Raw genomic sequence first — 12,701 nt, forward strand, 5'->3', positions numbered from 1 at the left:
AGGCTAAAGTTATAAGTGTGTGCACGGTCCAAACGGATTATTTTCATTTCACCGCTACGAGAAGCAACGATTCGGGCAGCAGTTAGCTGAGCAGCGTACAGCAGGCGAGGCGAATGAATTGGAAGCAACAACTGTCGCCTCCACCAGCTGCAGTCTAACGTCAGAGAGCGGCGAACGGCATGGACAGACGTCTGTGGTCGTCTATGGCAGCTGAAGACACCCGACACAACAAAGAGAATGCGGCGGGTAGTAGCATCGCGCCGGGGAGGAAGGTAGCGTGTACGCTAATCACTTTATAGCTAGCGAGAGGAAGCTAGTATTAACAACCATAGGGGTTTTTAAGGATATTTTTAAATTGTTTCGTAATACTTTCCTTAATAACAAAATGTCGGGGGAAAGCAAAATGCGATACAGTCTTAGAAGTACAGAGACAGTGCAGCCTCAGGGTAACGAAATGGAAGAGGCAAGCCAATTACAAGGAATGCCAGATGGAATTAGTATTATAAGTAAAGAGGAAAGTGTACAAAATCAAATGGATGATAGCTGTTTACCAGAATCATCTGATGTAGAAACGGAAGTTTTGCAAGGAAACACAATTTCAGATAGTAGCAATAGTGGAGTTAGAGAGGTAGATTCTGATGTAAATGACATGAATGTTAACAATAAGTTAAATAAGGTGAATGGTGATGTCAGAGGTGGGGACTCTGACACTATCATTGCTATTGAATCAACAAGTAGAACAAATAGGTTAAGCCATGGAACAGCATCAGCTGATACAATGCCTACACAAGATAATAATAAAAGTGTGGTTGAAATGTTAATGGAGTTAGTATCTGGGCAAAAAGAAATAAAAAGGATTCAAACGAATTATAGAACGCGCAAAAATTACTTGCTGATAAAATGGAAGCAACAAAGAAGGAGAAAGCAGAAATTAATCGTACGTTTTAACGTTTAGAGACCAGGGTTGATTCTCATGAAGCTAGAATAGGGGCTTGTGAAAAAAGAATTGAGCATGAGGGTAAGGAATGAGGTAAAAAATAAGATAAGTTTAAGCAAGAGGCTAATCATGAGACTGATGATGAAGTAGTGAAAATAAATGATCTCATGCAGGCTCCAGATACCTTGCTATTGTCAGTTAGGGATGAAGTCATTAAATTAAGTAATGATCAGTGTAAAATAAACAAAACTTGCAAAGATACCTATGAGAGGCAAAACAAACGATCGTAGACTTGAAGGACGAAAATGTAGTCCTAAGCCGTAAAGTATCATGAATAGAATCTGTTTGTAGTGGTAATACAAATACGATTCAGGGTCGTTTGAGAGAAATAGAACAGAAGGTAGAAAACATACCTCAACTAAGTGAGATGAGTAAAAACATAGGTGATGTGGAAGTTTCATTAAAACAGAAACTCGAAACATGAATTGAACAGGAAATACTTAAGAGTGTTGTTCATATTAATGACGTAGTCAGTAATGCCGATGCTTACAAATTTCATAACTTTTCTAGAAAAGGTAGTGTACATTGTGTTGACTTTATTCGTCAGTTTGAGGGCGTCATACCTGACAACTGACAGATCAACAAAAAATCAAATTTGTATCCAGTCGTTTTGAGGGTTCGTTTAGGATAATTAGACTGGCTCATCCTAGTGCTGCGGAGTTGCCTAGCCCAAAGACCAGACAGAGCAAAGGATTGTATAATAGTGTTGGTAACAAAAGATTTCATCAGAAACAGAGTAACCTCAGGGGGCAATAGCACTCTTCGCATTGCTAGGTAGCTGACGCCTACCAGGTACCCGAGTTAACTAGCAGTTTACTTCCTTTTTTTCACGCTGTTAGTCCTTCCCTCTGCATCATTCTGAACTAAAATCTGTCATCTATCCTTCTTCTCTATTAAAAAAAGAGACAAAAAGGGATGAATTGAAACAAAAGATGTACTAATTGAACAGTTAAGCAACCGATCATAGACTATACTTACGTATCACAAAAGATGAAATGCAGCATAAAGTCTGCAAACCAAGTACAGAACCTAGGCTATAAGAACTAAAATCCTCGCCCACACAGGCAGCAGAACACCCTATAAACTACGTACAGAAACTTTTTACAAATGTTATGCAACACAAAGAAATTACATATGCATATATACAGAGAAAAAGATCTTCTATATTTCGTTATTAGCGAGCATGCAGCTGACACAGACGAAGAGGACGGCGGCAAACCAAGTAAGTGGACACAATTAGCACAAACAGTACGGATTGGTCCTGAGACGATTAGATTTAACTTTATTAGCAACAATTGGTATGTTCTGTGAGTGATTACAACAAGTGATGAGGTTTCCGCTGGAATATATATTACCGCTCATTAATTTCAACACAGCCAATAAATGACGTCTAGTTCTCTGTAGATAAGGTATAATACTGTGGGTAGTGTTGAGGAAGCAAAGGAATAGTACAATAGTTGTACACATCTCATGATTTTTGTTTTTGGTCATCGAGATACAATAGTATCCAACAAAAAATGTTGTGTACATAAACGATATGTACCTATATGATATGTTTGTTTTTCCTATTTGCCGACGGACGCCGCATTTGGTGCACATGTGTTGTCCCCTATAGTGATGCAATATCCGCTGCGAACGGCAAGCATTGTTATGATACATAACATGTGGTTCCTGAACGTCAGTTCCTTCGTGACACTGAAGTGTGCACATCGCTAGTATGGCTCCATAGAGAAGTGTGCTGCAGTTGTAGCACTTAGCCAAGCAGGATTATGTATTCGCCAAATCGCGAAACAGTGTAGTGTGTTTATAGGGGGGTTCAATAGACCTTTCATCGCCAGAGGACGTGCCACCACCAGGACGACCTCGTAAAACAATTAAAAGTGACGATAAATATATCAGAATTACCAATAAGAGAAACAGATTCAAAACAGCGCCCCAAATTCGTGCAGAATTGGTAGAAATGAACACGGCAACAATATCTATTGCAACAGTATAAAGGAGACTGTCTAAAGCCGGCTTGAAAGGATGTATCACAGCAAGATACCCCTTCTAAGGCACATAAATAAACAGAAGAGACTTGAATGGGCTAGAATACATCGTAATTGGACATTAGAAGAGTGGACGAAGGTGTTATTCACCGATGGATCGGAGATTTTTTAGAACCAGAAGTAGAATATTTGTTCGCCGATTTGTAGGGGAAACGGTAGCCCAGTAGTGTGTTCTACCTGCAGTTAAGCACGGTGGAGGTTCTATTGTGGTTTGGGGATGTTTTGCCAGAGATAGAGTTGACGACATTGTGAAAATAGAAGATTGTATGGAACAGAAGCAGTACCACCGCATACTTCAGTATCATGCGATACGGAGTGCATTGCGCATAACAGGGAAAAGGCTCACCTTAGAACAGGATAATGACCCGTAACATCGGTCGGCATACTGTACAAACTACACTGCATCAAAGGAAGAAGAGAAAGTACTGAATGATATGGTATGTGCGTCCCAAAGCCCCGATTGTAATCCCGTTGAAATGTTCTGCGATGAAATGGACAGACGTATCAGGAGAGTTAAAATATCCAGCAAGGAACATCTCTGGAATATTGTTAAGGATGTGTGGAATCATCTAGATTCACGATACCAACAAAAACTGATTGACTGCATGCCTCAAGTTTGTGAGACAGTCATTAAATCCAAAGGAGGATACTTTGATGAAAGTAAAATATAATGATTGTGATTGCATTATATGTGTGGAATTTATACTTTTTCAATTTTGTGAGAAATAACGTTTGATTTGTGTTGTAAATCTGAAATATCAGGGTGTATTGAAATTAATGACTGGTAGTGTATTTAGGCTAGGATGAGTCCAGCCACAGTTAAAATGATGATGAAAGAGTTTTGGATCGACAACAGAAGTCGACCACTCGTATATGATGATAGGAAATAGGAAGGTAATAGGCGACGTGAGAGTTGGCCACACGTTTAGGGATTAGTAGGCGAAGCATTTCCGCCGAAGCATCATTATTAATTGTATCACGACACAGAAATGTTACTCACTCAGCTAATGAACATAAAACATGAATATCGTATAGGACTCAGACGATAATAAGTACTGAGATACAAATGCATAAAGCACATGAGAAATTTTTGTTATATTCATAGTGTTTACATTTTTGAGTAGCAAAGTCCGTAATAAGCTACGAGCGAATTAAAGCAGCAGGATTATCTTCGCTGTTTTTCTCTGTTGTCACGATATAGGCTATCTTCGGTTCTCTCAAAAGACCTGTGAATCTTGTTTGAATGCCTACTTAAGTTATCGAATGAAATGAAAATAAAACCTGAAATATGAAATGAGAGCTATCCTCGTGTCATTCGCATGTTCAATACGTAGACGTAAGATAGCGGTGCGTTGAGCGCCATTATTAACTTTAGTGAGATATGTAACGGCAAAACATTAACAGGTGGTGCGAGAGTGCACTGACCGACGAGTCAATATTAGAAACACTAGACGCGCGAGGAGACAATTCAAATGAAAGCCGTGCAGTCAACACAGTAGTAACAAAGACTTTGTGAATATTATTGTATTATGATCAATGCAACATTGTGTATATTGTAAAACTATGTAATATCAATGTATGAATTTTATGTTTATACTGATAAAATGTAGAGTATTTATGAATTAAATGATAGTAAACAATATATATGGACGGCCTAGTACTGGCATAAGTAAAACAAAAAAGTGAGTGTCATTAGGCAAAAGTGGACGGCACTGTGCTGATATTAGATGAAAAAATTGTGATGCGTAGAGACAGAAGACATTACGCCGACAAGATATATAGTTTAGTTCCTATCATATATGAACATCAATAAGTGTAGTGAGTGTTTATGAGGAGATTTAATGGCCCACATGCCGATGTTTACTGTTGAATAACAAGACTACAGAAAATTTAAAGGACAGCTATGTGCTGAAAATAATAAATGATAATTTGTAACAAGGAGAAGATGGAGAGCTGCATCAAACCAGTCTCAGGACTGAAGACCACAACAACAACACAAGAAGATCATTATGTAAAGTGTGTTTAGTTAAGGTTTTTTGATAGAATGAAGATGAGAAAGTATATGTTTAGCATTAGTAAGTAAATGGTTTTGGTTAATTGGGATGATATTTTAGGAAAACGATTTTCTAGTATTTTTTTAAAGAATTTCCATGAATGAGAGAGTAGAGGAACTACTGAGAGATTGGAAACGCCCATCATTTTTTTTAAATTTGCGGCAAAATTTTCTCATTTCCAAGCTTGTTAGTTGACTTCGGGAACAGGCCAATTTTGGAAATCAAAGAAGGGAGGGGATGTGTGATATTCCTGGCTGTGGCCGCCAGTAGTTTATCTTGCTGGAAGCCCGCCTTGATGCAGTTTGATACATGTCAAGTAGCATATGGTACAAAAGTGGAGTGAGGTACAAGCAGATCCTGTGGGAGAGTCCACCAATTGCACTGGACTTGCTTCTGATTGGTCGGCACATTCGGGTGTTAGGCGACAAAACGCCTAACTTCTCTTATGAATTGTTTATATACGCTTAATTGTATTTAACCCAGTTTTCAGTATGACTGTCTCTCATGGTTACACTATGAGTCAACCGTTTTTGTTTATTAAGTTTCACTAGTTTTGAGAAACATAAGAGCAATGAAATAAGACATCTTCGGGTTGCTTTGGCGCGCCTGGGAGATTAAGTACTTAGGCTGTGCTACTCACTCTGTTTGGGGTGTTCTTCAGAGCCGGACGTGTATTTCTGTTTTGAACAGACATGTCGTACTCTATATCGGAAGTTGTCAGCAAAGTTACCATACTATTAAGAAAGCTATGTCGAGTGTTGTAGAAGACAGTGTAAAAAGTGATATGTTAAAATGTAAACAAACAGGATACATGAGAGGTGTCGCTTACCATCATTATCAGTACTACAGATGTTGCCCTCTGTAGATACAGTGATTAATCTAGGCAAACGGTATCCCACAAAAAAAAGCACAAACACAGGTTATTTCGAGATGACAGCATAGCAGCCTCCGGTGAAGAAGATCCTGAGACCGATGACCTGTCTTCTGCGCTAAGGACATAACTTTAGAAGACGACAGGCTGGTGGAACAGATCACTCCAGCTTCCAGATCTGACTTCCAGCATGACAACATATAGTCTATGCTTTTCCTGTAGACTGAATTGCTTCTTGTCTTTCGTTGAAGAGGACTGCAGTGTTATCAGCAAACTTTTGACAGTGAAAGTAGCGAGATACATTACCGCTTAAAAATCTCGCGTAAGACTTGAGTACATGTGAGAATGATAGTGTGTCGCTGAAAATGTGTAAGGATATTCCCTCTTCTGTGCGCCGACATCGCTCTCGGCTTACCCCTACAGATATACTAGGCCCCGATGGAAGATAATAATGGCGACCGCAACCTCTGGTACTTATGTATAGGCAAGGAGATGGTACAAAAAGGGAACAAATGTCGAAGAACTTTGTGTTGTATTTAAACAATAATTTCTCTAACACGACTAGTTTTTCCTAACAGTAAAGTTATTACATTCTCCACATTCTTTTTTTAAAGAACGGTACCCTAGCGGAGACCATAATAGTGATCTGTGGTCTGCCAGCTACCGCCACAGAGTGCTCACGCCACTGCGTTCTAATTGATAGTTCCTATGTCTGTCTTAATCGAAGCATTCTCTCTCTTAGTTGCTGGCACGTGAATTCAGATGAAATTTCTATTAGAAAAGGGAAACACGGTGTTTTAGCTTTGGCAAGACCACTGGTTTATGTAGAAATTCAAGAACCTTGGTCCCAGCGACTTGGCTATCATGCAAGACTGCAAAACACGATCTGTAAGTAACGTCAGCGCGTAAACTGTTTTTCACCTGATAGAAGCGTAGTCAGCAATTACAACCATCCATCTGCGGTCTGTTTCTTGCATATCTGATAGCGGATGGCCTAGTTTGGTGATAACGGAGTGGAGCCTCGTGATATGGGCGACCCCCTCTTCAGAGACCGTCAACTTGGGTCTCTCCTCTTCGAGCATGGGTACGGAGCTCTGCTGAGTTTGCTATCCTTTCTATGCCGTATTATCTCACATTTAAGAACGTGTCCAACATGTGCTCCTAATCGAGAGGATGTTTTACAGCCCCAGCGACATTTCGTTTACATGAAAATCATGTGATAATTAAAAAAATCCTGTATTAGAATCGGAATTTAAGAGCACTTTGGAGCATTTAAGACCAATAATACAGAAGAGATGGATAACATTCCATTAACATTTCTAAAATCGTTGAGGGAAGTGGTAAAAGAACGACCATTCATGTTGGTGTGTAGAATGTACGAGTGTGGTGCTATACCATCTGACTTTCGGAAAAATATCATACACACAATTCCGAAGAGTGCAAGAGCTCACAAGTGCGAGAATTATCGCAGGTTCAGCTTAACAACTCCTGCAGCAAAGTTTCCGACAAGAATAATATACTGAAGACTGGAAAAGAAAATTGAGGAAGTGTTAGCTGACGATCGGTTTGGCTTTAGGAAAGGTAAAGGCTCCAGAGAGACAATTGTGACGCAGTTGATCATGGAAGCAAGACTAGAGAAAAATCAAGACACATTCGAAGCAAGTCTTGTGCATATGGGCTCTGAAATACACACTATAAAGGCCAGGAGCACTGTTTCATCTTCGACACTGCGAAACCAATCTATTCTATTTCAAATTCCTTGCTTTCCATATTCTGAGAGGTGGTAGTATGGACCAGAACAAAACAAAATCCAGTAAACATGGGCTCTAAATTGTTTACTTTAACAGCTATGAGCCCTTGTTCATCTTTGATACTGTGAAAAACATTTCGTTTACTGAACAAGTGCTCATAGCTTTAAGGTATGCATCTTAGAGCCCATGTTTGTTAGACAATATTTGCTTGTTCTAGTTCATAATACCTCCTCCCAAAATATGAAAAGCGAAGAGATATCAGTAGAAGAGATTCTATTTCACAGAAGATGAAGAAGTGCTTCCAGCAGTTAAGGTAGGCATTTTAAAGCTCATGCTTACCTGACGTTTTTTATTCGAATGATCGTTCCTCTTATCTTTCTGCATATGACGATTCCTCCTGGGCCACCCTGTGTAGTTGTATCCATTGTTTCCAATATTCATTATCACATCTAATGAGAGATTGCTCTGCAATAACAAAGCAATAAAGCATGTGGACCTAAATGAGAGAAGAGTTCTACCTTAGTCTCCAAAACCTTCCTGATGTAAGTGTACCGCGAAAAAATGTAGTCTATTATTTAAACTTTTCGACTTCATTGATTTTTCAAAAATATGTTTTTAGTGATTCGGATACATAAAATATATTGATCACTTATTTTCTTTAAGATGTGAACGGCTGCAAACTCGCCATCACTGCTATTTTTCCTGAAAATTATTTGAGTAATTCTAGTTTCTCAAAGTATGTTTTCTCACCGTTGAGCTATTCTTTCCGAAACACTGTTAACGGCGCCACCTTTAATTTTGAATGGATGTGATATCTTCTTTTGGCTTAGTATTTATGGGATGCTTCTTGATCAAATTTATTAGTATATTACCTATTTCAGAGTCACGAAGTGTGGAAACAAGTCTGATCTGTAAATGGAATCGAACGTTTTTTGGTAGTCTTTCTTCGTCTGTTGAACTGTTTCCTCTCAGGACATTATAGTATAACACTATGCGCAGATAACTATTTGAGGAAACTAAACAATATGTTATTAGCAGGGGTGATAATAGTGTAATTTTTTCCTGCTTGCTTCGTTAATAAAGAGAAAGTTGTATTTTTTTAAATGATCAGACAAAACTATGGAGTGTAGAGTAAACGCTTTCCTCTTTAATCTTTATTCATTGGGTGGATGTAGTTGTACCTGGCAGCGCTATTTTAAGAATATTGTCATTATCATAAGCGGTAATTTGTAAAATTTTATGTCTTGCACTCAAAGGAAGTAACATTGTTTTTTGAGAGTTATTCCCTTTATCATTCGGTGAATTATCTAGTGAACGATCGACATTTGGTATATCCGCATCCGTTGACGTACTCTATTATTTACTTTTTCCTTAGAAGAATAGTTCCTCTTTAAGATTTTATGTGTACACTGTAGACCTCACGTTTAGGTGAGACTCGCATGCTACTTTAAATACAAAAATTTGTTTCATTATAAAAGTAAACGATATGGTTAATTGGAAGAGCCTTTGTGTATTCTGTGGTCATTGAAGATTCTCTTTAATATGAAGGAAGAAAAATAACTAAAAGAAACAGCGGCAGGGTAAGTAGGAACGTTTTGGTTTTTACAATATTCATGTCCTCGTTTCCGTGCAAGAAGGGCGGAAAGTCACGTTAGATGGGCTACTAGCGGCACTTCAAATCCAGACGTCGCGCCGAAGGACGTCGTCGGACCAGTAACGACTTTCTTAGGAGGAAAGTGATCTGGACTTACCCCTGTCTTCAGCATGTTAACAAAGGTAGCTCCGAAATACTTTGATTTGAAAAGTATTTCATTACAGAAAGTGATTTCTATACTGAATAGCTGCTTAATAACGATAAGTCCTATTACAGCAATTCATCATCCTCGAGATGAAGGGTAAGTTGCATATGGAGTCGGAGGCTCTTACAACCTGTTACTTTGGGGAAGATCAAAATATGGGGAACCTTTTATTTTTCAGTTATTTATTTATTTATCCTGGCAGCATTTGGACGATTAGGCCGTACCTTACATGGAAACATTTATACCTATAGTAGAAAAGTAACAGCTAATATTCGTTTGTGAAAAGTGAATAACAGAGACAAATTATACGCTGATAGATTTATACTGTGGACACTGACAGCAATTTACGAGAGAAAAGGATGGAATATCGGGACAGGTGATAGAACACAGGCAAAGGAGAGAGGAGGGAAGAAAGTGCCGTGAGCGTCTGAGAAACGAAAATCATAATTGGGAGAAAATGTGAACGTTTGTTTTACTGTTTCAGAGATTCATATGTTGATTTTTTTAGGGAAAAGTTATCATACTTGTAAAACGAAGTGCTTCAACTTCTAAATGGAGCATGACATTGACTTGTGCAAACAGTGCAGGGTAACTTGCCCTGGAGGCAGACAGCAGCAATGGAGATGATACGGTGTTTGTGTTTCGGTGTATTTTTGTCAGTAGCAGAAAAATGCTTGTGTTGGAGCACAAAAAAGGCGAATATGTTCCTCTTTAAAAGACCCTGAAAGAAAAGCGGGGAACCAGCTGCCATTCTCATTCAACGTCCATCACCAAAAATTTTGGGATGAGGAAATATTCCCACTCTTTGAACACAGACATTTTAAATTATTTTACCCAGTCTCTCGTTGCAGTTAAACCTTCATACCAAGCATCTCTCTCTCACTGACACTGTCTAAATATGTCTCTTTCCCACTGTTTCCCTTTTCTACTGATTTACTATATATCCCATGCCACTGTCCCCTCTCTCACTGTCTCCTTGCGTCTCTCTTTCTCCCACTGCTACTGTCTCCACACTGTGGCAAATCAGAAATTCCGCGGATCCAACTTATTTTTGTCCCCTACACCAATGTATTTAAAAATACCGTTCAAAATGAGTCCTTCCCTATACCTACGTGTCGGCGGTTTGGAAGGGTCCACACCACCCATTTCTATTATTGGCCCCACTGATTTGTACTTTTCATTTCCACTGTCTCTTCTCTCTCTTGCTCCCATTGCTTCTATCTACATCCATCTCTCTTTCTCTTTTACTGTGACAGTCTCTCACTGACAGTCAGTATCTCCTCTCTCTTTGGCTTCCAATGTTACGGTCTTCTCTTTCACTGCCACTCTCTCTGTACCGCCATATCTGTCTCCTTTCTCTTCCACCACCACTGTCTCCTCTCACTTCCACCATTACTTCTCTCTGCTCTTTCAACACAAAATCGCGAATCTGTTCGCTCACCAAAATTTTTGGCGAGGTACCTGGTACCTGATTCCCAATTTCCTGTCAGAGTCTCTTAAAAAGGAACATATTTGCCTTTTTTGTGCTTCGCTTGTTCCCTTATTTTTACTCCTACAGGAGGGTGTGGTGCTTACACAAAACGGATTCTACAGGTAAGTAAATTTTCACAATTACTTATATACTTCGACACACTTATAAACAGCTAATATGTACACATAATATAAGATTAAATCAAAAGCATTTGCTTTACTTTTCTGGATACTTAGCTAATCGATTGCAATTCATCGAAAAGACCCGGCTTATGATTTATATCTTAAAAGAGTAAAAGTATTATTGGAAATATCTTACTGAATTTGCAGTCTTTTAAGTAATTCATAATTTTTGGCAGTTACTTTAAATTCTTTTCAGATATGTTAAGACACTTCTTATTCAATTTTCTTGTCACTCCAATACCATTTTGGGCAAATTTGTATAGACGTGAAGTGCCTATTATACAAAGACAGTGCGTCAGAAAATTGTTGGTGAAGAAATAATTTGGTGGCCTCAGAAAGCTTGCGATGATCCGAGATGTACATGTGGAACCCTTGCCACGGAGCACTACGTCATTTAAAACTACATTTATGCTTCGGACCGAATATTGTTGTTGTTGTTGTTGCGGTCTTCAGTCCTGAGACTGGTTTGATGCAGCTCTCCATGCTACTCTATCCTGTGCAAGCTTTTTCATCTCCCAGTACCTACTGCAACCTACATCCTTCTGAATCTGCTTAGTGTATTCATCTCTTGGTCTCCCTCTACGATTTTTACCCTCAACGCTGCCCTCCAATACTAAATTGGTGATCCCTTGATGCCTCAGAACATGTCCTACCAACCGATCCCTTCTTCTGGTCAAGTTGTGCCACAAACTTCTCTTCTCCCCAATCCTATTCAATACTTCCTCATTAGTTATGTGATCTACCCATCTAATCTTCTGCATTCTTCTGTAGCACCACATTTCGAAAGCTTCTATTCTCTTCTTGTCCAAACTATTTATCGTCCATGTTTCACTTCCATACATGGCTACACTCCATACGAATACTTTCAGAAATGACTTCCTGACACTTAAATCAATACTGGATGTTAACAAATTTCTCTTCTTCAGAAACGCTTTCCTTGCCATTGCCAGCCTACATTTTATATCCTCTCTACTTCGACCATCATCAGTTATTTTGCTCCCCAAATAGCAAAACTCCTTTACTACTTTAAGTGCCTCATTTCCTAATCTAATTCCCTCAGCATCACCCGACTTAATTAGACTACATTCCATTATCCTTGTTTTGCTTTTGTTGATGTTCATCTTATATCCTCCTTTCAAGACACTGTCCATTCCATTCAACTGCTCTTCCAAGTCCTTTGCTGTCTCTGACAGAATTACAATGTCATCGGCGAACCTCAAAGTTTTTATTTCTTCTCCATGAATTTTAATACCTACTCCGAATTTTTCTTTTGTTTCCTTTACTGCTTGCTCAATATACAGATTGAACAACATCGGGGAGAGGCTACAACCCTGTCTTACTCCCTTCCCAACCACTGCTTCCCTTTCATGTCCCTCGACTCTTATAACTGCTATTTGGTTTCTATACAAATTGTAAATAGCCTTTCGCTCCCTGTATTTTACCCCTGCCACCTTTAGAATTTGAAAGAGAGTATTCCAGTCAACATTGTCAAAAGCTTTCTCTAAGTCTACAAATGCTAGAAACGTAG

General features: G+C 39.0%; 1 protein-coding gene across 1 annotated transcript in view; it reads left to right on the forward strand.

Moving 5' to 3' along the window:
* Positions 1–2,180: 2,180 nt before the first annotated feature.
* The window catches only part of LOC124712179, a 35,669-nt gene continuing 25,148 nt past the window's right edge, over positions 2,181–12,701 (forward strand). Inside the window, exon 1 of the mRNA XM_047242474.1 lies at positions 2,181–2,219. Within this exon, the coding sequence (XP_047098430.1) occupies positions 2,181–2,219 (39 nt within the window). The remainder of the gene's footprint in view (positions 2,220–12,701) is intronic.

The sequence above is a fragment of the Schistocerca piceifrons genome, chromosome 8 (assembly GCF_021461385.2).
Source record: "Schistocerca piceifrons isolate TAMUIC-IGC-003096 chromosome 8, iqSchPice1.1, whole genome shotgun sequence".
Classification (NCBI taxonomy): Eukaryota; Metazoa; Arthropoda; class Insecta; order Orthoptera; family Acrididae; genus Schistocerca; species Schistocerca piceifrons.